The sequence below is a fragment of the Leopardus geoffroyi genome, chromosome A3 (assembly GCF_018350155.1).
Source record: "Leopardus geoffroyi isolate Oge1 chromosome A3, O.geoffroyi_Oge1_pat1.0, whole genome shotgun sequence".
NCBI lineage: Eukaryota > Metazoa > Chordata > Mammalia > Carnivora > Felidae > Leopardus > Leopardus geoffroyi.
This window is the reverse complement of record NC_059336.1, coordinates 117469569-117493920: the sequence shown is the minus strand read 5'-3', so window position 1 is coordinate 117493920 and position 24352 is coordinate 117469569. Positions and strand designations below refer to the sequence as shown.

Sequence of the window (24352 nt, the reverse complement as noted above, 5' to 3'; positions counted from 1 at the left end):
CAGCCTTTCAAGCAGGGGTGAGGGGGAGGTGGTGGGTTTGATGAGCCATAGACTTCCGGTAAGGTGGAAGCTGAGTGGGAAGAGCCTCAGTTCCAGGGGCGGGGCCCAACAGGAAGCTGACACATATCCAGGTGGGTCCCCAGGGCTTGTCTGATTCAAGTCAATCGTTCTAGCTCTGAGGAACCCCGAAGGTTCAAGGCCCGTGGCTTTAGGGACTGCTTACTCCAAAGATGGCCTGAAGATGCTTTGCCACGCAGGCCTGGTCCAGACAAGATCCGTCAGCCACCAGGACGGGGGCTCAACCACCAGTTTCAGCTAAGCACCTATGGCATATGTCCAGTCTTGGGCTGGGGGCTGGAGGGAACTCAGAGAAGTATCAGACATAGTCCTCTCCTTGAGGAGTTCGAGGTCATTCCATAGTGAGCACTTACGATGTGCCTAGCACTGCTCCAGAGAGACAGAGCAGACCATGCAGATGGGTTCCACCCCTCAGGGAGCTTACAATCTACTGGAAGAGGCATCGGATACCTAGCTCTACGCGATCGTTTCAGCTCTGAGGGCGGCTCCGTGGGAGGTGATTTGAGAAAGTGTGAAGGGGCAAGAGAAGGGTGGCAAGTTCTGATGAGCCTCACAGACCAGGCCTCTCTGAGGAGGGGAGCTAGGAGCTGGGATGCGCATGATGAGAAGTCCCTGGCCATCTGGAAAGCCAAAGCTGGGGTCCCAGGCAGGGTTAAGAGTGCAAGGGCTCAGAAGTGGGGCTGAGTTGGGGGACTGGAGGAAGAGACAGAAGGTCGGAGTGGCTGTGGGCAAGTGAATAAGGGGGAGGGCGGTGGGGTGGTGAGCTCAGAAAGGTTGTCAGGGCCCAGGTCACAGTGAATCTGAATTCCCGAGGAAGAAGATGAGGCTTCAAGTGGAGAGACGTGGGAAGGCCCTGGACCTTCTGGGAGAGGGGAACACAATCTGGTTCACTGTGTGGAAAGATCTCCCTGACTAGTGTGGGAAATGGGTCGAAAGCAGCAGGAGTGAGTGAAGACCTTTCATAAGCCAGCGGGAGCGCTGAGGCTAACTTGTATGAAATTCTTCAAGGACTGTTAGATGCTGAGCTCTGGGGAATGAGCCATGTCAGTCTCACGGCTGTCCAGCTTCTCTGGATTCTCTCAGGCTCCCATTAGCCCAACAGAGGCTTGTTCCAGGCAAACCATGGCCCCAAATCCACTATAACCGAAAGGTCAGCTGCATCCTGTCAGCGAGGCATTGATTTACTTATTGGATTCCTGACTGGAGCAGGCACTATGCTAAGTGCTGGGTCGATGAGGTGAGCAGAGAGCTCTCTGCCTGCCCTCTTGGATCTTACAGCCTCATGAACCTTTACTTCTGCTGCTAAAAGTTAAACCCCAGGCCTAGAAGGTGTTATTTTTTTCAATACCTTGCCATTTAAAGTAGCCACAGACAAAAATAAAAAATTAAAAAATTAAAAAAAATAAAAATAAAGTAGCCACAGACAGGTACCATCAACATGACCGAGGAACTTGTTAGACATGCCAAATCCCGAGCACCACCCCAGTCCTACTGACTCAGAATCCGTGTCCGACAAGACCCCCAGGGGATTCGGGTGCCCTGGTGCTGGGTACAGCACGTGGTTCTGCCCTTGTGACAGATGAGCGTGCTCAAAGTCCAACCTGCATTGGTTACGGCTGCGGGGAGCATGCTTGTCTCTGGCTCACCAGCTAGCTGAGACATTTCTAAAGGATTCCCGGCTAGAGAACTTCTTTGAAGCTGCTTTTTCCCAGATGTTTGTCCTCTGCACACAAGCATGTTCTTGATTTCAATAGAATTTCCACATCAGTGTGATGAATTTATCCCAAGAGCAACCTCTTGGGATAAACTCACTTCTATCAGATTTAAGCAAATAATATTTTAAAGAGGTTGCATCTTTGCTCCCTCGGGAGAGGAGACTTTTCAACAAGGTTGGTCTTTACCATCTGCTGACCAAACAGAAGAGGTGAGCGACAGAAGCCTCTGGCAGTCACACCCCCAGAGAATCAGTCACCCAGTCGTCACCTGTTTGCAAAGCCCTATCATGCGTTCAGCACTGGGCTTGTCCTTCAGACCCTCCTGGGGACGTGCAAGTGTTGGGGACTCTGGGGAAGAGACTTTCTCCTTCAATGTACTGACGCTGGTCATTTCTGTGCCCTGTGCTTCCCACCCCATCCCCTCCTCCAGCACCTAGAAAATGTGCTCTGTATTCTAGAGACAAGGGAATCTGACTAAAGGCATCCAGGTTACAGGCATTAATTTATACACGCACAGGAAATTGTTTGGCTATTAAGTTAAATATGCAAAAATATATATACACACGAGCAAAAAACATACGCGGAAAGCAGGAATGTTACAATGGTAAAAATTTCATGGTATTTTCCTAAAAAATCCTAATATTGTTGTGGCCCCAGCATTGTAATCAGTGACCAGTGGCTGAATGTTAAATGGCAACACCAAAACCTACGTGCAATCTTCCATTAGGGCATCCGAATCTATGTTCCTTTGGGAGACCACCTATAGCACTTGACTGTTTTCTCCCCCCTTTGCTGTGACTGCTGGCTCCACAAAGAGTGTGGATGAGTTGAGCTGGGAAGCACTGAGTATGCGTATGTGTGCCTGCGCATTATGTGTTTTGTGCAAACTGGTAGATACCCAGTTTCTCCTGATTCTCCTGTCAGACCATCTACAGTGAATGGTTCCTGCCCACACGTGATTCCCTACAGGGACACAGTTCTAGCCTCCATCAAAAATTCCTTAGCCAGTTCTCCCTGGACCAAAGCTAACCCTCCTGCACAATGAGTTGTGGGTGTTGTTGTCTTTCCTCCTGTTGCTTTAGAACTGGGGCAGTGACTTCCTGTGTACAGAGTGGAATCCTTCCAACAGCGTCCCCACCTCAGGTGAGTGGAAATATCATCATTATCCTCTTCAGTTAAGGACTTTGCTAAGTGTCAGGTTGGGGGGACACCCTACAAATATACCTTGGAGCCTTGAGCAGACATTGCTGATTCCCGTGCAGTACGGATCTCGATCCTGGGCAGTCCATGAAAAGCTAGCCTGCAACCACTGCTGGGCTCCCAGTCCTCTCCATAGATCACACTTTTTTGAGAGAGAGAGAGAGAGAAGGAGAGAGAGGGAAAGAGAGACAGCAAGCACAGGGGAGGGGCCGAGGGAGAGGGAGAGAGACGCCCAGCATGGAGCCTGACGTGGGGCTCGCTCACAAACCGTGAGACCATGACCTAAGCTGAAATCAAGAGTCAGGTGCTCAGCTGACTGACCCACCCAGGCATCTGCACAGATCATACTTCTCATCCCTGTTTAGTCCCAGTGGCAGCCCCTCAGGCCTCCCTGCCCAGTAGGGAAGGTATAGTCAGGGATCAGGGCCCTATCTGCCTATGCTCAAGACTCCTGCAACCAGCACATTCCTGGACTACCCCAGTGTGAATGGGGTTCCTCTCAGGATGGACGATAGCCATCAAGCCCATTACCCTCAGTGCCTTGGTTGCTCCAAATGGATGGAAGAGGCAAATTTGTTAAGTCTTAAGCTAGAAATAAATCTAACAGGGGCCCGAGGGACTATACTAGAATCTTCAACTCCTAGTTAAGCTTCTACTTTACACGGAAGAGTCTTCCTGATCCTCTGTCTTTTTCCTGTCTCCCCTAGTCCATGAGCTCCGGCCAGGAGACATCAAAGTGGTGGCTGCGATGGGCGACTCATTGACTGTGAGTGCTGAGCCAGGAGGGGCATGGGCACCCCCTAACCCAGCCAGACCCTGTGTAGAATGCACACTTCTTCCACACTGGCTTTGCATTCAGCACTTAGCTGACAGTACTGAGAACCTACCTGTGTCAGGCACTGAAACCCAGCCAGGCAGCCACAAGACCTCACCAGGCAATCTAGAATGCTCTGCCCTCCGCCCTTCCACAGTCCTGCTCAAACACAACCTCTTCCGTGAGGGCGGCCCTCCGTCCCCACTTTCCTACTGTTCCCAAGCATTTTATCTGTGTATTATGGCATAGTTATCTCAGTCTGCCTGCCTTTATCAGGGAACTCATCTCCAACTACCCAGACTCACAGAGCCGTGTGTGCAGGGGGGGGGGGGGGGGTGGTTACCTACACACTACTTAGCACCCCCTCACCCCATTTGCAGATGTGTTCTTTGGGGGCAGAGAGAGCCCAATTCCTACATATAGTGTAGTTTCTCTGCACAAATTGTATTAGCTATTGCTGTGTGCAGGATGCTCTGCTAACCATTCTGAGGGAAGTATGAGATGTGGTCATAATTCTTAAGAAACTTGTCAAGCTGGAAAACTAAGCAACTTACACAGAAGGAGATATATAATCATATAGGCGACACTCGGGCCTTTTAAAATCAAGTACTCATTTCTGGAAAAACAACTTCCCCATATGCGTGTGAATGTGGTAAATTTTGATACAAACATGGAGAAAGCTTTGGAAGGATAAACCCCAGGGTCTTAACCATTAATTAGCTCTGATGATGTGTATATGTGGGTAGGGGTGGGGGAGAGATGTAGAACAGGTGACAGGAGGCAAGATTAATAAGGTGGGGGTAGATGGTTAATTTTTTTTACATTTTTTAAATGTTTATTTTCGAGAGAGAGACACAGAGCATGAGCAGGGGAGGGGAAGAGAGAGAGGGAGCCACAGAATCTGAAGCAGGCTCCAGGCTCTGAGCTGTCAGCACAGAGCCCAACGCAGGGCCCGAACCCAAGAACTGTGAGATCATGACCTGAGCCCAAGTTGGATGCTTAACCGACTGAGCCACCCAGGTGCCCCAGTAGATTATTAATTTTTAAAAGAATCTTTGTATCATTTCACTAATTATAATGAACATGTATTACTTTTGTAAGTTTCAAAGAGGAATTTCTCTTTTTTTTTTTTTTAAGAGAACACATTTAGAGAAAGCTTCATACAGGAGGCTGAAACTGAGAAGAGTCTTAGAGGAGGAATTAGAGATTTAAGGACTGGAAAGCGGGTAGTTCAGCTTTCCCAGCAAGGATGCCGTAGGTGGTAACTAGGTAGGCTGGTCCAAGGACTTCATGCTTCAGATCAATTTGCTTACACCTGAAGGTTTGTGTGGACTAGAAAGCAGGGGGTGAACAAGGGAGGGGAAGTAGAACCCAGATTGTGGTGAGCTCAAAACATTGGTAATGGGGTTTGGCTTTGACCAAGTGGTAAGAGAGACCCACTGAAAGGCAGAGTCAGGAGGGGGGAGGGGTGTGAAGAAAGAGGTGGGCTCAGAAGTACAGGTGGGCACTCCAGTGAGAAGGGAAGAGACACTGGAGACTGTGGGGTCAGGTGGGAGGCCAGAGTGTCGTCTACAACAGGAGGCAAGAGTCTCACTTAGGAATGTAGCACAGAGGACAGACAGAAAGGGATGGGAGCTGGAGAGGCTGGGAAGGAAGAATCTTGATAATTCCAGGACTTGGTTATGAGTTATGTGTAGAGGAGTAGGGAGTCAGGACAACCCAGAGATTAAGTGGCCTGGAGAAAAGCTGGTACAATCTTCAGAAAAGGTAAATCCAACTCCCCACTGCTACGTGTGCCAGGGCCACAGGGGCCCTTCCCATTCCCCTCGGCCTACATCTGGGCCCAGCACAGTTCTGGAGCCTTCTCTCTGCCTTTCACAGACAGCATTGGGAGCCAGACCAAGCAACTCCAGCGACCTACCCATGTCCTGGAGAGGAGTCTCCTGGAGGTGAGGATGCTCTCCACTCATTTTCCAACGACGATTCCCCCCGCCCCTGTCACCCCTCCAGAGACCAGCCTGGGTTCCCACAGTCTGGCCCTGAGATGCAAGGAGGCTCCCTGATGCTCATGTCAGTCCCGAGGGTAGTGGGAATCCTGTGTCAGGGGCAGACTCTCTGGTTCTGACTCAGAAATATGACGACTGGTGGAGAAGCAGGTCAGGGTGACCCTCACACACATGCTTTTTCTTCCCCAGCATTGGAGGGGACGGCATCTTGGACACCCACACCACACTGCCCAGTAAGTAGCAACACAGAGAAGCACCGTGATTATGCCCACGACAACCCCTTGCTGAGGCCAGAGCCTCCCCCTGAGCAAGGGCGGAGAAGGTCATCTGCAAGGAGGGGAGTCCACCAGCCCTGAAAAGACCCAGACTGGTCCTGCCCCACGCCTGGGCCCCGAGGCGGCACTCCGTTCCTCTCACCTGTGCTGTCTGCTTCGCCCTCTTAAAAGACATTCTGAAGAAGTTCAACCCTCACATCCTTGGGTTCTCCACCGGTACCCTGGAGGAGACAGCAGGACTGAATGTGGCCGTGGAAGGAGCCAGAGCTAGGTGAGTAGCCGTGGAAACGGGAGGAAGAGGAGGGCAAGGCTGAGAGATCCCAGGAGAATGGGAAGGAGGAGAGAAGGGTGTGTCTGGGAGCCTGGCCCCAGGTGGGCAATGAAAGCTGCCGTGGGCAGGACGCTTCTGCACGCCTGACCCCTCAAGTGGATTAGCTCTTGAAATCCTCACATCCTTCAGGGTGGGGACTAGCGTGAGGACACTAAGGCTGACAAAGTTTCCTGAATGCCCAAGGTTGTCAGAGGAGCCAGGAGAGGCCAGGCTCACTGGGCTGTCACCAGCTCACAGGACAGTGGAGAGCTTGAGGGTGGCCTGGCCCTGTCCTGTTGACACCAGCTGACCTCCCTGCCTGGAGGAGTGAGGGGGGGCTCAGCGCTAAAGGGAAGAGTGCTGAGAACTCAGGGCACGGCCCCACGGGCGGCCTCCCTCCCTCTCTCCACCTGTACCTTGGAACCTGGAGTCTTTGGCTCTGTAAAAGCCATCTTTTGACCCTAGGGAGTTAGAGCTTAGGGCCCCGACACGGCACAGCGGCTGTTTGCTTTCACTCCGATTTCTGTTGTCGACAACAACCCAGATAATTAAAGCTGGAACGCCTGACAGAGTTCATTGCTTTTCTGCACAGAGTGTGCTGGGTATTTGCTTTGTAGAAGGATTGCTGCGCTCAGATCACCAGGGAAACGACACTGACCCGCTCTGTTTACACGGACGTGGTAAGGAGGGCCCCACGCTCGGCTGGAGTCTCCGAACCACAGGAAGCCATGTCAGTTCCTCAACGTCACAAGCAGGAAGAACTTATTTTGCTTCACGGGGCTTCATGGGGCCATGAAATCAGCATCGAATTACTGTTGTTGCTGTGACTGCTGTCACCACTGTCCTCGTTTTATTATGATTGTGCAGCCCAGGCTCCATTCACCAGGGCCTGACTCCTCAGTCTGTTGACATTTGAGCCCGTCTCTCGCTTCACCTCTTACTGCCTTCTCCGTTTTCCTGCTGCTCGGAGCCTCCACCAGGAGTCAGTGGCAGGGGAAGTAGCTGAGATGGGTAGCTTCCCTGTGAGCATCTCTGATGTCCAGTGATAAGGGACAGGAGAGTAAGCCACTGACCTGAGTAAGCAAGGCTGGAAAGTTGTCCTAGGACTCTCCTTTACCTGCATGGTCATTTGGCACGATGTTGGATTAGAATGAGCGCACCTCAAGAAAAAGATAAAGACCACAGCAGAGCAACTAGCATAATGAGACCTGGGGTCAGACCATCTGTGTCCAGATCCCAGCTCCCAGACTGCTAGCTGCGAGACCTTGGACAAGTCACTTAGTGCTTCAGTCTTCATTTCCTCATCCATAAATTGGGATAATAACTGCTCTGCTGTGGTATTTATCTTTTCTCTTGAGGTGCACTCATCCTTATCAACACCATACCAAATGACAATGCAGATAAAGGAGAGTCATAGACCAACTTTCCAACCTTGCTTACTGAAGTCAATGGCTTACTCTCCTTTCCCTTATTACTTCTCAGCAGTGTCCTAAGAACGAAATGAGATTACTAACCCATGGAAAATATTGAGTATAGTATAGGATATGTAGGCCCGCCAAAACGTTTGCCAATATTAGGATATTTAGTTTCAAAGTTTCGTTCAATGTCCAACTTCCCATTCCATCAACCAATAAGCAAGAAGTCGTGGAAACCCGGGACAGGGCTCGAGCCCCAAGGTAGTTACTAAAAGATACAAAAAAATCAAAAGGTGACTTCTTTGCCTATACAAAGAGCTTGCTGTCTCGTTAAGGAGGCCAAACAAACAGGAAATAACTGTTGGAAAGATACCCACATGCAGGTGCAGACCCAGAGGGGACCCCAGGACTCATCGAGTCCAACTTCCTCATTTAAAAGATGGAAAAATCAGACCCTAGCCTTGTTCAGTAATTTGGGCGAGCTCACACAGCAGATTAGTAGCAAAGCTGGAGGAGAACCCAGGACTCATAACTCCCAGAGTGGGGGCTCTTCACGCCAGGACTGGAAAAGGAAAAGAAGTTGTGGATAAAGGCACTTGGAGAGAAGGCTCACGGGGGCTGATGGGCTCTGAGCCTGCAGGGTATAAAGAACATGGCTGGGAAAGAGGGAGGAAGCGTGCACTCCTAACTTCGCTCATGCTCAAGAGGGCAGCACGTTAAGATCTGAACAGGCTCTTGAGCCTGTTGAAAGGTTACAGACACTTCTGTGGTCCCCTTTAATCAAGACAGGCTTTCTTTCTAGCTTTCCGATGTATTGCATCAATAGCAACAACGTATGGGATAGCATCCTGGATGTGGAAGTGAGAAATAGGGGAGGGGTGGTTCTGGGTATGTCTGGCCATGTGCCCAGCTCATCGTGGGCAGGCCAAGATTTAAAACGCCCATCTCGTACCAGTTACCGCTTTTAATGACTTCTTCCACAGGAGCCTCCACTGGCTGTGTCCCTTTGCTGACATAACTTTTCGTATGCTTCACTGTTTTTAAAAACCAGCTTTATTGAAGTACAACCGCCACGCAGTACCCTGCACATATTTAAAGTATGCGATTTGATAAGCGTGGCTGGCGTATGTGCATAGCTGTGAAGTCATCACTGCAATCCAGATTATAAACACCCATCACACCCCAAGGTTTCCCTGTGCCCTTTGTAATCCAGCTCTCCCTCCCGATCTCTACCGCACTCTCTGGGCCCCAGGTAGCCTCTGTCCTGCTTTCTGTCACTGTAGATCAGTGTTCATTCTCTGGAATGTTATATGAATGGAATCTGACACGAGGTACTCTTGTCTAACTTCCATCCGCCATCGTTTTGAGACGCATGCATGTCGTGCCTGTCCACAGTCCTCTCCGCCTTATTGCTGGGTACTGTTCCAACCACATGCTCAGCTCGTACCCAGAGTGTTCATTTTCCTTATTCGTGGCAGACATCGGGGGGAGGAAGGGAGAAAGTAACCCACTCTGGATTTGTCTCCCTGCCCACCCCCCCCCCCGCCCCCCCACCCCCGCAATCCTTTTTGCACTGGGAGAGGGAAAAAAGCAAGGGGATGGTGTGGAAGTCCAAAGTAACAACAGAGAAGAAAAAAGGATTAAAGGAATAGAAAGCGGGATTTAGAAGTGAAGGTTAAGGAGTCATGACGCTTGGAAAGGAGAAAGCAGAGGGATAATTTAAGGCTGTGACTTTTTTCAAATATACAAGAGGTTATTTTTAAAACAGGCAGCCAAGTAAGATCTGAACAGGCTCAGCTCGCTGTGAAAGAGCCCGGTGGAATGTAAGGGACCATCTCTATGGGAAAGGGATGATCAGATCCAGATCCTCCCCCCACCCCTGCCCCGCCCCCCGCCAGGGGCCAGGGAGGACCAGGCCTGAAGGAGGCGGTGAGTGGACCCAGGCTAGCCCTTGGCAGGGTCCGGATCCATGTGGCTCTGAGGTCTGGGGCACATCTTTGATTTGTTCTAGGTTGAGGTTTCTTGAGAATCGAAAGCCTTTGGATACACTCTGAAGGAGTCAAGTTTATATAACATTTCTCTTCTTGGAGTACCTGTCTCACCAAGCCAGGATCCCACGGCTTGAGCCTTTGCTTCCCAGCTGGCTCTAAGGTTCGCTTCTCTTCCCCATCTAGGGACATGCCGACACAGGCCCGGGACCTGGTGGAGCGAATGAAAAACAACCCTGTGAGTACAGGACCCTGGGCCCCCTTACAAGGTGCTTAGTCTCCAGCTATGTAGGGGGGTGCAGCGGCCCTAAAAGAGCCCGCTCTACACTGTTTCAGCCCCTGCTTGTCTTTAAGAGGGGCCAGACAAGCCATGAGAAGCAGGCCTTACCACCAAGGCCTCTGCTGCCCTTTCCTGACCCAGGCTCTGGCACCCGCACCCCTGAGGCCCACCACAGGAGGTAGCAGAACTGGCCTTGGCCTCTGGCAGTTTCCCACCTTACCCTAGAGTTGGCTTTGCAGAGCCCTATTATGTAAACCCCAGGTTCTAAAAATAGGCTTCTCATTCCGATCCTTCCTCCTTCCCGCTCACCCGGCCCCTCTGAAACTTCTCACGGCACTCTTTTAAATGCTCTGTGTGTTTAGGCCTTGGAATTCCAAGTTCAGCGCCTGGCAGGACTCCTGTTATGGTGGTGGCTGAGCGGAAGGCAGGCTCCTCGAGGGCCTCCCCAGCCCCCACCCCACCTCCAGTCCCCGCCAGCCCCCTCTCCCAAGAGGCACCTCTGGGCTTTTGCTTCTAGTTGTATCTTTTGCCCTCTGCTCCTTTGAAGGCATTGAGATGACGTTTCAGGGGTGTGTTAACACACTCTGCTTCGTGATATACTGCAGCTTGCTTAGGATCTCGAAGGAAAAATAGTCATCTTCTCCTGTGTGAGCAGACACGTGCGTGTGCACGCGCACACACACACACACACACACACAAGTGCCCACAAGTGCACACACTGAATCCACTCTCTGGAGCTCCTTGCCAGGAACCAAGGTGAAGGTCAGGGAGGCTCCGGTTGGCATCTTCTCTCCATCAGGGTACAAAGAGGGCGAAAGACAATGGTTGGGGAGGGGTGCTCTCTGTCCTGGTGAATGCCATCTGCATATGCACAACAAAAGCCTAAGCTGAGGGCTTCCTTTCCCCACCCCCCACCCCCCCCCAGGAAATTGATCTAGATCACGACTGGAAGCTGATCACACTCTTCATTGGGAGCAACGACATGTGTCATTACTGTGAGAATCAGGTAGGCCCCTGCTCAACCCCGTGGAAGTCACATTGGCCTGCTCTCCCAGGCAGACCCCGGCCTTTCCCATTCCTGAGTGGCCCCTGGGACAGCAACTTAATTGGTTCCCCAATTCCAGAAGTGTCTAGATGCACCCACTCTTCAGACACTCTTCTTTCTCACACAAATATTGTTCTTGGGTATACAATGAGTACATGGCAAGCTTCCCCCAACACCTACTTGGCATCCCTACCCATTTTTTGATTTTTCTTTTATGTGTGTGCATGTGTGTGTACACAGGGGGAAGCTGAAACAATGTCATAAACAAGGTTGGATAAAATTAAACTGGTCCTAGTAGGAGGGCTTGCTGCCCCGAGGATCTCGTAAGTGAGCCAACCTCAGCCAGCCAACCTGAGAATCCAGACTGTTCCTGATGTTTCTATGGGGAAATATGTCCAGACTTATAGTCTTTGGGAAGCTGTAACTGTTGAAATACAACTTGTTCTAAGTTGGGGATGTCCTGATTTAGTGGGCCAGAAAAGAGCAGCTGCCATAACTGAGACATTAGAGTAGAATGTTTGAAGTCACAGGCAGGGGGAGAAAGCATTTATCATTCCTCATGGCTCAGAGAGACCAACCACTGAAGTCTGGACAAGAATTACCCTCCCCCACCCAGGGGTTTGTTCTGAGCCTCTTCCTCTCAATTCTTTCCCTTACTAGACTCTAGAGGAGGAAGTGACCCATCACCAGGGGGATTAAATGCCATTGTATCCTGGACTCAACAGGGTCCAGGAAGCCAAGAGAGTCCCCAGAGCTGCCTGTGGACACCTGGTAGAGAAAAATGCCTCTTTTATCCCCAGAATACCTGCCCCTCTTGCAAAGCCAGATTTGTAGTCCTGAAAGCATCTTTTTGTGGGAAAGACCTAGAGGTCACCACCAGGATTAACTCAGGCCATGTTCTAGGAAGGGTCAGAGGAGGAGACCCTCGAGGTGAGTCAAAAAGATAGAAGTTAGGGGGAATCAATGGGGCCAGCATGGGCCACAGCGCAAAGAGAGCGTGGTCGTCATGGTACTGATGTGGCTCAGAAGCCTGACGCTGGGGACAGATGGGACTGGAGAATTGGGGGGGGTGGGTAGGCAGCGCTATCAGAATCTGCCTCTGGGTTTGAGATACTGTGATCGGGGTGGGGATCCCTCGGGATTGTCCACGGTGTCTATTAGGGGTCAAAGGAAGACTTTGTCAACAAGGGCTGGGCTTAGCCTGTCTAGTACCTTTATAGCCCCTCTGTACCCTCTGCCACCATCCCAGATCCTCCTGTGCTAGTCATCAGACCATGATCATCCTCACAGAACCCAGGGGATGACAAGAGCCCCCTTCTTTCTTCCTAGGAGGCCCACTCAGCTGGGGAGTACATTCGGCACATCCAACAGGCCCTGGACATCTTCTATGAGGAGGTAGGAAAGAGCAGCCGTATGTTTCTCCTCTCCGGCCAGCAGCCTATCTACTCCCTCACTGGGCATCACCTCTGGGCACATCTAGGCAAGCTGTGTTTAGTGAGATACGTGCTGAGAAAAGCCCCGCTGTGAGCAGACAAGGGCACCTGTAGGGGAAGGAAGGGGAGGGAGGCAGGGACAAAGCTCCCCTGAAAGGGACATTCTAACTGGATCACACTGGACTGTTTGGTGGCAAAGAGCTGGCCTCTGGAGCCAGTCAGCCTGTTTGTGGCCAGGCACTGTGGCTTACTAGCAATGTGACTTGAGGCCAGTGATTGCTGTCTCAGCTTCCCAAGCTATAAAGTGGGCCGCTAAAGAAGACGGAGATGATACAAGTCCTATGCCCTCTTTGTTCCTCAGGTTCTTCATTGGTAAAATTGGGGAGGAGGAAGTTAGACTGTAGAGGACCCCCTAGGCTCCTTCCAGTAGTAACCAGCATCCCCCACAACGGCCTGGGGACTAACGAAGCTCACCCCCTCTGCTCCCCCACAGCTTCCAAGGGCTTTCATCAACGTGGTGGAGGTCATGGAGTTGGCTGGCCTGCACCAGGGCCAAGGTGGGAAATGCGACCTGCCGCTGTCTGCTCAGTGAGTACACAGCCCCAGGGCGAGGGCACCTGGGGAGGGTGGGACTCACAGGTGCCGACAGATGGACCAGTGCGGGCAGAGGCAGGCGAGCCTATCCAGAAGGCAGACATCGGCAATCAGCCAGGGGCTTGGAAGATCATTCAGAAATACCTCTACGCTATTGAATGCCTACTGTATGCAAGTCCTTTTATTTCTCTGGACCCCAGTTTGCTTTTCTGTAAAGTGAGACACACACCAATGATCCTTAAGGCCTCCGGCACCGTCTGTGACTGCCCTGTGCTGCCTCTCAAATATGGAGCAATGGGCATCCGAGACACCTGTCTTGGACCTGGGTCTACCATGTAGGAGCTGTGGGACCTTGCACAAACTCGATAACTCTCTGGGCCTCCTCTTCACCTGTAATGCGAGGTCTAGAGGAAATGGCGTGTCACAGGCTTGGTCCCTGTGGGGCAGGCGCTCAGTAAGCAGTAGCTTTTATAACATCCTTGAAAGCCAGGCTTAGAGCTAAGGTATGCTGTACAAGACATGAATTTCTGTCGGTGGCTGGAATTTATTAAAGCTCAGCTGTGACCCTGGCACGAAGTTGTCAGCTTCTGAGGCCAGAGGGCCACCCAGACTTCCTGTGAGGCTGCTATGGAAGAGGAGATTCTGCAGGGGGCCGAGGAGTCCCAGCTGGGGGTCCCATGGATTTGCTGGGAAGGTGACCGGCTGGTTCCCATTCCTCTTGGGAACCAGCCAGGGTGGAACAGGCCGTAGCTAGGAGGTGTGAACGGCTCCTGCAGGATCTTCAGGTCTCCTTCCTAAGAGGCTCCCCGCTCTGGAGCCCTGAGGGCAGGTGCTAAGCAGCCGGAGGTAGAGCTGGGGCCCTCCGGAACATGGAGAGAGATAAGGTGGCGATGGCAGTCTTTCCAAACCTCCAGCCCTTCCCTGGAGGAAGCCCAGGCGTGGGCGGGAGCAGCCAGGTGGCAAGGGGACCCAGATATCGGGTGCCAGTTCCCCCACCTTCTCTTTAAACGAGCACCTGCTACCCCTAGTGCCCAGTCTGTGACCTGGGTCCAGGAGTCACCCAAGGCTGTGTTGCAGGGGCACCTGTGTATTACCATCCTCCCATGCAAGGCAAGACAGGGTCCAGGCCTTCTTCCCTTGGTGGGGGGAGGGGGTCAGCCACCCAGGCACCTCTCCACAGGACCCCTTCTCTCCCAGGAGCAACTGCACTTGCCTCACACGTTCCCAGGAGAATTCTCTGGAGATGCAAGAACTGAAGAAAATGAACTGGAACTTCCAGGTGAACCCGCACCCCTCCTCCTCCTGTCCCAGCTGGGAACCCCCTCTACTCCCAGAGCAGGGCTTGCTGAGAGCAAGGCCTCTCCCTAAAGGCAGATCACAGGCCTTGAAACCCTTCTCCGGGTGAAAAGAACACCAAGTTGGGCAGGGAGAAATCTCAGAGGAAGCTGGGAGGATTCCTGCCTCGCTGCCCTGGTGACCAGAGTAGATGCCATGTGCCAGACATCATCTATCACCCAGAGGAGGCAGGGCAGGTGTCTACCGCCCTGTTGGGCTTTAGCCCACCCCTGCTTCCCTCCATCCCCAACTCTGTGTGCACCCCTGCTGTCCCCTCTTGCTATGCCCGTCCCCCGTCTTTCTTCTACGTCTCCATCTTGTGCTCAGGACAGGTCTTCTCACCTCTTCCAAGAAGTTTCCCCTGACCAAACTTCCCCCCCCCCCCCCGGTTCTCATGTTTGTTTTGTTGTTTTTAACATCCTGGCCCTTTTTTCCAGATGGAGTGGAAGCTTTTTTTTTATTTTTTGAATGTTTATTTTTGAAAGAGAAAGAGTGCAAGCTGGGGAGGGGCAGAGAGAGAGGGAGACACAGAATCCACAGCACAGAGCCTGCTGTGGGGCTCAAACTCATGAACCATGAGGTCACAACCTGGGCCAAAGTCAGACGCTCAATCGGCTGATCCCCTCCAGGCGCCCCTAAAAGCTTCTGGAAGAGAAGCCCATCTATCCCTTTTACATGGACACTCATCCTCCAAGTTTATAGGCGTCTTGGGGAGCTAGTGTTGAAATGCTCCCCCTTTGAGCTAGATGTGGAGCCCCGTGTGGTACTTCAGCTCTTCATGCGGCAAGAACAGGGGGGGGTCTTTGGCCCAAGCAGTCTGGTCAGAGGCTCAAATCCAGCCTCAGAGACTTCAGAACAGAACAGGTGGTGCCCATGCCCAGGTACAGGCAGGATGAATGCCTGCACGTGCACTGGAGCATCCCCTGAAGTCACGTTGGGTGAGGGTGGGCTGGCCCCTCACAGCCAGCGCAAGGCAGGACTAGAACCCATCTGCCCAGTCCTGCCAGGAGGGTTGAGGAACCTCTCTCCCATCCCCAGAGTGGCATCTCCAGGTTGTCATACTGGCACCAGTACCTGCAGCGTGAAGATTTCGCAGTGGTCGTGCAGCCTTTCTTCCAGAACACTCTTGTCCCCCTGAACAGCGTAAGCCATGGGCAATTCTGGGAGGCTATTCTTAGGCGATATACTTCCTTCTGTACCTGAGCTTTTTCTGACCATGTAGTTCTAAGAGGGCTCCTAGGGAGTTGCTTTTTCTGTTTACCTTTTCTTTTGGTCTGAACGGAACCTGGATGTACTTGGAAGGAAAGGGAGAATGTCAGCAGTGACCAAGCTCCCCAGGCATGGCCCTGGTATTTGCTAGATTGGGATAGAATGGAAAGCTTCCTATTTTTTTTTTTTTTTTCAACTATTAGGACAGGGATGCCAAAGGAAAAGGGATGGACTGGGGGTGGCTAGAATTTAGGTCTTCTAAAAAGTTCCAAAACTGGGGAGTTTGTCTATCAGTATCCGAGCCAACTGGCAGCAGAATTGAAAGGGAAAATGCCCAGGGTGCCCGCAGGGGTGGGTGGCTGCACCTTTTTCCCAGAAAGGTAATCCCTTTGCCTTTGGTCACAGAGAGGGGGCGCTGACCTCACCTTCTTCTCCGAGGACTGTTTCCACTTCTCAGAACGTGGTCACGCGGAGATGGCCATCGCGCTCTGGAACAACATGGTGAGTGGCCGAGCGCCTAGTGGGCTGTGTGTCAAAGGAGGCAGCCCAAGGATGTTGACCATTGCCCAAAACAAAGACCTACTGATGGAAGGAACCCCTTTCTCCGCAAAGCTCAGAATGGCAGCATACCTTATTTGTCCTGACAGATTCCATTATTTTAGCAATTTCCCAGTGCTGGGGGGGGGGGGGGGGGGGATAATTTTGTAATCAGATAAACAGGATGAAAATAGCAGCTTCAGCCCCTTACCGTGTGACCTTGTTGAGGGTAACGTGTGTGCAGCACCAAACACAATCGTTAGCATCCAATAAATGCCAGCCCCCAGGACTCCAGTCTCAACACATTCCCAGTTAACGTTTTCTGGAACATCACAAAGAAAAGAGCCACCCAGCCTGTCTCTCCAGTCCTTTCTGATGGGGCTAATGGGGACCTTAGGAAACGAACATACAGCCGAGGGGCCACAGGGTCACCTGGCCTTGCCTCTGATGGCTGGCCACTCCTCTACAATCAGCTGTGTCGGCACAGAGCTGGACCGGTCACCACAATAGCTGTATCCTGTGGCGCAGAGCAAATGAAATGCCTTTCCAACCCAGTGGCTTCTTTTGATCTTGGCTCAGCGGGTAACCCAATCCCCACCCCAACCTGCATTCTCCCGTTTCTCCCATGGTGACTAAACACATCCACACTCCCACTTTTACTGCAGTTGGGGCTGGCCAGGGCTCTGCCGGCATTCCCCGACGCAAATATTCCCACACCTGCCTCCTTAGCCAGCAAGCCCAGCACTGCCGTCCCCGGAGCAGCATGCCAGCACGTTCCATCCTTGGCCTACTTAATCAGGCTCAGCCTTCCTCTTCCTTTGTTTCCTGCTGTTGACACCATAATCTGCCCCCTGCTAAAGGTTTCGTCACAGTCTATCAGCCCAGGACTTGGAATTACAGTCAAAACATCCTTGCGCTCCCTCCTACCCAACCTCCAGGGTAATCTTTTTAATCAAAGTTTGCACAACATAATTCCTGAGAGCGGTTTTGAAGTCCAGTTCTCCTTCACGGCTGAGTCCCATGACCTCATTCCTTTTACATCCCCTCCAAAGAGTGGGTGTCTGTGCACAGTCCCATGTATCCCTCTGAGAGCTCAGGGAAAGCCACAGGATTTGTTTTTAATGTTCATTTTTGAGAGGGCACGAGCAGGGGAGGGGAAGAGAGAGAGAGAGAAAGTCCTAAGTGGGCTCCATGCTGTCAGCACAGAGCCCGACGCGGGGCTCAATCTCACAAACCGTGAGATCATGACCTGAGCAGAAATCAAGAGTCAGATACTCAACTGACTGAGGAACCCAGGTACCCCCAGGTGAGAGGCTTTTATACATAAAGGCAAGTGGGAGGGGATTAGATATGAAAACAAAAGGTGAATGCTTGAATGCTGCCATATTAGTAACATTACAAGACTTTCTGGGGCTCCCAGCCACCAGTGTCCTGGCCATATCCCTAATTTTTAAAAACTAAAACAAAACTGAAATCATCTGAGAGTATCTTATCCTGTGCTAGATAATTTAGGGAATTATATAGTCCAGTGTTCTCATCCAAAACCATCTCAGATATAAAGTTATTACATCGTGCCAACTTTTCAGATCGTCTTCTGCTGTCACCTCTAGAGTGACATCTATAATAGTCCATTAGAACCAGAAAAGATCGTAACAGTTCATCCAGCCAGCATGCTCTAACTAGACTACAGGGATATGAAGCATTTTGCCCAGGATCACACAGCCTGGTCGTGGCCAAGCCGAGATTAGACCATGTCTAATCTATCCCCTAGTGCCCTGGCCACAGCATCACCCGGCCTCCCCGCTCCCAACTGGATCAGCACATATATAACCAGTGAATTCATGTCTCACAATGACAGTCCTATGACATAGTGTCTGCAGGCTTTGGCTGACGCTTACCAGGCACTCTACTGTGGCCACAAACACACTTTACACTATTTCATCTTCTGCCTCTCCTCTCGCAACAGATTATGCCTCCTTCTCCTTTGCAAAGCCAACACCAAAAGCACCAGCAGCGTGAGGCCGTTTTCCTTTTTTTTTTTTCTTCCTACAAGCAGTTTTTCCTTCTTTTTTCTGATGCCTGCTCCCTCTTCACTAGAAATCTTGCTATCCGCTAACATTTGCATCTGCCCAGGGGCCGGGTGACCACGCGAGCCTCCTAACCGGTGCCCCTGGGTCTGGGCTTACCCCCATTAGAACAGCAAAGCTCAGCTGTGGCCAGAGGTTAGAATAATCTGGGAGATTTTCACACTGGCAGCCAGTTTGGCATATCCACTAAGGCTGAGCATTTGGATTCCCTGTGACCCAGCGACCCCACCCCCATGTAGATCCCCAACAGAAAGGTACATGTGGGCTCACCTGAAAAGTCACAGCAGCACCGTGCATAATCCCCAGGCAGGAAGCTCCCCCCATGTCCACCCATAGAATGGATAATCAAAATGTGGCACATTCGCTGAAGACCTTACAGCGAATAAATAAGGTTCAACGACACACAACTGTGTCTATACATTTCAAAAACAAGTGAATTAATGTACGGTCTTTGGAGGGGGGAGGGTAGTACTGGAGGGGAGGGGAGCTCTGGAGTGCTGGCAGTATCCCGTACCTTGATCTGGATGCCGGTTACACGGGTACATTTGGTCACAATTTACCAGCTGTTCACTTATGATCTGCACTGCTTCTCCTGTTACCTTCGGTAGAAAGCTGATTTAAAGAAAAAACAATACAAACAACCACTAGTGCCTGGGCCTCATCCCCAGAAATTCTGGATTAGTCTGGGGTAGCCCACAGGTTTTGTAGGTTCCAAAAGGTCTCAAGTGATATTATCGTACAGAGTTTGCAAACCACTGCCTTCCATCTGTTTGCCACAGGGCAGCCACAGGAATCTGTGGAAGTGAAAATCTGACCAAGCTTCCAAGGCCTGCCCCTCCTCGAAGGAGAAAGTCCAGGCCCGTCAGCATAGCACCCCAGGCCTTCTGAGACTTGGCCCCAATTGACCTCTCTAGTGGTCACTCCCGCCACCCTCCGACTGGCAGTTGGGCTGTCTGGGAAGGAGTAGTTTCCTGCACCACCCATGGTGCCTCTGTGTGTCTGCTCTTGTTCATTCCCTTACATCTTGGGCTGCCCTTGCAACCTTCTCCGAATTCATAGCCACCTTAACACTCAACTCAGATGCCCGCTCCTAGAGGAAGCCTTCTCTGAATCCCTAGAACAGACTAGAAGCCCACTCAGCCCATTGCACCCTGCCCCAGGCCTTCTCATCTGAGCTTCTCCACTCAGGGCTCCGTGACTCCAGTTCACCCACCCAGTCCCTCATCTACTCTTTATTGAGCATCACTATACAGTGGGGACTATTCCAGGTGCTGGGGAAGGGAACATCCTCGCACTCCTGGGCAAACGACAGACAAAAACCAACAAATCATTAAGAATTTCTGACCATATTCAGGGCTTTAAAAGAGGGTGGGGGCTGGTACTGTGACAGAATAATGGCGGGAGTGAAGGCCTCATCCAAGAGTGACATGTGAACTGAGAACTGAATGTCAAGAGTCTGCCAGGCATGCAGAGGTCTAGAGCCAGAGTGTTCCAGGCAGAGGAAATAAGACCTGTGTGGGCCCGGAGTCAGGAATGAGTTTGAAGTGTCTGAGCAGCATGGAGGCCAGTGTAACTGGAGGGAAGTGAACAAGGTCAGAGAGGTAAGCAAGAACAGGGCCATGTCCTTGGATGGCTTCCAACAGGGGAGCCACGAGACCTGGTGTGCCCTTTGGCTGCCATATAGCAGTGGACTAGAGGGAAGGAAGTGGAGCCCAGGTGAGAGACGAAGGTGCCTGGGCCCAGGGTGATGACAGTGGAGAAGGAGCAAAGGAGTCAGATTTGGAATAGGTTTTGGACTGGCTGATGGGGGAGGTAGAAAAAGAATAAGGGGGGGGGGAGATGGGTAAACAGGTGATGGGGATCAAGGAGTGCACTTGCTGTGTTGAGTCCCGGGTGTTGTAGGGACGTGTTGAATCACTGTTATACACCTGAAACTAATATTACACTGGAATTTAAACTTAAAACAAAAAGGAATAGAAGACTCCTTTATTCGGGGTCAAGGAATAAAGAAAAAAATCAATTGGGTGGGTGGTTGAGGTGGTGGAAAGAAATAAATAGGCTTGAGGGGGAAAAAAATTAAAAGTTCTCTTTTGGCCATAAGAAGTGTGAACTGCCTTCTAGAAATCCACCTGGAGGCATCAGGTAAGCAAGAATGAATCATGATCAGGAACGGAAATTTAGAAAAAACAAAATGTGGGAGTTGTTAATGGGCGGGGGTATTTGAGGCCATGGATTGAGTGAGGCCTCCTAGATAAGAGTAGTTGCCAAAGAGTGTGGACCAACCACCAGGCCCCTGGACCCTCATTCCAACTTTGGACTCCAGTGACAGAGGAGGAGGGGGTGGGGAAGGCAGGAAGGAGAAAAGAAGAGGACCTTGTTCTGGGAGCCCAGGCAGGAGAGTGTTTCGAGAGGGAAGCACGAACTTTGACAAATGTTGCTGAAAAGTCAAGAAGACAGAAAAGTGAGTAGTGGATCTGGCGAGCTGGAGGTCAAGGTGACCTTGACCAGAGCTTCAGTCAAGCTGTGAAGGTAGCTGGCTGACAGCTGGAAGGTACATTGGGCACTGGTGACAAGGAGCCAGGAGAAAGGGAGAAACAGATGCAGTCATCGACCCCACGTGATCGTTACCTTCCTCTGTGCCAGTCGGTTCCTGGGTTCCTGGAATGTCCGGGAATCAGCCAACCTGACCTTGAGCATCTATACTGTCCCTCGACGGAGGTTCCATTACAAGAAGTTTGTGCTTCCTCAGCTCTAAGGAAGTAGCAACAATACCTATGTAAACCACCTCAGTGAGCTTTCATTTCATCTTCTCAGCTGCTGCTCACAGCCACCGAATCGGGGTGGTCGGGACAGGGTTTAGTGCCCCACCCCTGACCTCAGAGCAGCCCAGGAGCCTGCCTGGCATGGCAATAGCAGCAGAACCAGGCCCCAGGTGATGCTCCCACTGTGCTGTGCCAGTCACCGTGGTGTCTCTCAGGACCAGAGCAGCCGACCCTACCCTTCTCGTGAGAAGGAACAGGTGTAAAGAAACAACAGAAAGCAAGATCACGGGCCAGGTGTGGTGGTTAACTGGCATCTTGTGCTTTCGCTTCCCCTACGGGCAGTACCTGAGGGGCTCAGGACCAGGCAGGGAAGCAGATTCTAAGGGTAGAGGCTACACAGTCAGGATGTGTAAACAGAAGGGAGCGCACTTCTCAGTGTTGGCCACGGCAGGGGACGGCTACAGGCTAACGGTGCTGGGAAGGGGTATAGAGTGGCTTCCAGCTCATCCTCAAGAGGGTCCCAGGATTCAAAGTGTTAAGCAGAACCTCTCTGAACAACAATCGCTCCAGGGATGTTTCAGGTAAACCTCTACATCTGTGTGAAAAACAATGTAGCTCAAGTGAGAAACTTTGATTTCTTAAAAGGTTGGCAAGCCAAGTATACACAGTAAGGACGTCACGGTAACCAGTATGTTTTCAAAGTTTTTCTGAAACTGACTAGCCCCACACAGTTCAAGTTGGTTAATAGGATGATCAACATTTTATAAAATTAAAACTGCAGAGGGTCTATGATCACAGCCCCCCAGAAGGGAAGCACAAGATGGTGAGGCTGGGCCAGGCCTTTCCACACACTGGCTGTGGCAGGACCGATCCGTCTCTCCTGGGCCCCAGGGTCCTCCTTGGCAAATCCAGGACACAGGCTCAGGGTCCCACCCTGCCTGATGGACTCTGATTCCCCCCCCCCCCTTCTGAATCAGAAGTCAGGTCCAGCTCTGGCCAGGGCAGCTGGGATCTGATGTGGGTCTTGTGTTTATTGCTGGTGTCAACCCACCCTTGCAGAGGGAGGGAATCAGGTGTGGGATACTCAGCTTCAGAGGAAATCAGTGTCCTTTCTCTCTCTCCAGCTGGAGCCAGTGGGCCATAAGACAACCTCCAACAACTTCACCCACAGCCGAACCAAACTCAAATGCCCCTCTCCTGTGAGTAATGTCCTAACATCCGGCCTGTTCCGTCCAGCGTGAAACAGATGCCTAGGGGGCAGGGGTCCCTGAGACCTAGAGGCTCAAAGGAGTTCCCTGGGAGCTTTATCATCATGCAACTGCCATCATTCTCCATTCTCACCTCTCCTCCTTGTCCCTGAAACTTCACAGCTCCTCGGGGTGTGGGGGAAAGCAGCAGGTCCGATGGAAGAGGCACTCAGGGGAGGCAGTTGAAGGGGCACTGGTGGGGGAGGGGGTGCTGTGCAGAAAGAAGACACCGTGTCTGCTGTGGACCGCAGATTCCTTTTCATCCCGTCCCAGCACATCCTTTCTTCCCTTACTGCCCTCACCAGGATGGCTGACCAAGCTCCTAACATGTTCCCCAGCTCTCCCCTCCTTTCCCTGCCCTCCTGTAACCACTGCCAGGCACTACACAGCCTACCTGGAAAGTCACTCTAGTCTTGTCAAGTCTGCTTGAAACCTTTCCCTGGTCCCACTGGAGCATCCAGAGGGGAGACCCAGCTTCCTCTATCGCCTTAGACACACTGTGTTCCTGGAGAAAGGATCAGCTGCCCAGCCAAGCCCCACAGTTGCCAGGTCTGTGCTTTCACTCTGCCACCTGCCCCTCCCAGAGGCTCATCCCCATCTCTGCCTGCAGGAGAAAGCCACACCCTGTAAGGCTCAGGTGCTGCCCTCCCTGGTCTACTCTCCTGTCCCCTCACCCTAAGGCTGCTGCCTCCAGCACGCATCCATGTTCGTCTCGTTTCTGTTCACACTTCTCAAAAGACTGGGACTGAGTCTCCTTTGTGATGTGATTGTCTCTGAACTTGGCCAAGACCGTGAGAGTGGTCATGTTCTCGGCACTCTCTCAGCTCCTACACAGGGCTCCACACTCCTGTGCACAGAGGAAGGAGAGAATCCAGGGAGGCAGGCCTGAATACCTCCTCTTCTGGCCCTTCTCATGCTCGGGTCTCAAACCTACCACAGGACCAGCTGTCCTTCCACACTGACTGTCGTCCCTGCTCACAGGCACTCCTAGGATGGGGGAATGGGGACAGCTGTCCAGTGGTAGCCTTGAGGAAACAGAAGTGGGGGCTCTGCAGCCCCCAGGACTCTCTCCCTCTGGTCGCCTATCAGTTCCCAATCTCAGTATCAGGTTGACAGGGAAAAGAGATACAGGTGAGAAACTAAAAGGAGGTTATAGCTGGGTATTGACCACTTTGGATACCCATCCGCGTTCAGGAGGTTTGAGCACAGTGTCGATGAAGGATGAGCAGAGAAAATGTGCGAAGTTATTGCACCATTGTCCCCCGGGGCTAGGGACTAAGCGAGCCCAAGGTGGGCAGAAGGATGGTTTTCAGAGGCCCGTAACCCCTGACCCTCTCTTCCTCCACAGGAGAGCCCTTACCTCCACACCCTGAGGAATAGTCAGCTACTCCAAGACCGTTCTGAAACAGGCCCCACGGTGCTGTCCTGGGCCTTGCCTGTGACGGCAGGAGGTGGCCTTGCACTTGGTGTCGGCGCGGTGATGGCATGGAGAGCCATAGGAGGTCGCCAGCGGGAAAATCCTCCAATGAGCCTCAACACTATGAGATTCTAGGCCTCCAGCCATGGGCATGCACTCATCCCCAATTCCCCAGCCACACTCCTCACCAGCCGTCTACCTCAGCCACCTTGGCCACCAGAGAGCATTTGCTTCGTCACCTGGTGACATAGGAAGCCAAAGGGACAGTCACGACTCCTTGGGGCCTGGAGCCTATGCTCCTGGAATTGCCTAATTTAAATAAAGGCCAAAGTCATTCTATTCTTGGGTTAACCTGCTTGAAGCTCTCGCTTTCCATCTGTTGTGCGACGCAGGTGTGGGAGCTGGAGCCTTTCATGTCCTGCCTCAGCCAGAGCTGCCCAAGTGATGGCCAACCAGAGCCCAGCCTGGCACCCGATGAACATATCGCCAGTCACCAAACCCACTATGTAAAAGGTGGGGAAAATGCTGGCCACCAGGTGCTGGCTAGAATATAGTGGGGCTGGCTGGCCACCATTCACTCCAACACATAGCTTTTCTACACCTGT

At 51.9% G+C, this 24352-nt stretch overlaps 1 protein-coding gene across 7 annotated transcripts in view; it reads left to right on the top strand.

Moving 5' to 3' along the window:
* Positions 1-24098, top strand: part of PLB1 (phospholipase B1) — a 143224-nt gene extending 119126 nt beyond the window's left edge. For 5 of the 7 annotated variants that reach the window (XM_045447300.1, XM_045447298.1, XM_045447302.1 and 2 more), the window contains 14 exons: positions 2876-2936; positions 3701-3759; positions 5689-5756; positions 6003-6046; positions 6260-6359; positions 9988-10039; positions 11007-11087; positions 12456-12521; positions 13053-13147; positions 14351-14432; positions 15527-15631; positions 16103-16198; positions 22208-22282; positions 23679-24098. In XM_045447300.1, coding sequence (XP_045303256.1) covers positions 2876-2936; positions 3701-3759; positions 5689-5756; positions 6003-6046; positions 6260-6359; positions 9988-10039; positions 11007-11087; positions 12456-12521; positions 13053-13147; positions 14351-14432; positions 15527-15631; positions 16103-16198; positions 22208-22282; positions 23679-23882 — 1188 coding nt within the window. In that variant the 3' untranslated portion in view covers positions 23883-24098. Of the gene's footprint in view, positions 1-2875; positions 2937-3700; positions 3760-5688; positions 5757-6002; positions 6047-6259; positions 6360-7015; positions 7727-9987; positions 10040-11006; positions 11088-12455; positions 12522-13052; positions 13148-14350; positions 14433-15526; positions 15632-16102; positions 16199-22207; positions 22283-22708; positions 22880-23678 lie in introns of those variants that run through there. The other 2 variants (XR_006703702.1, XM_045447304.1) reach the window with 2 other exon arrangements.
* Positions 24099-24352: the final 254 nt, after the last annotated feature.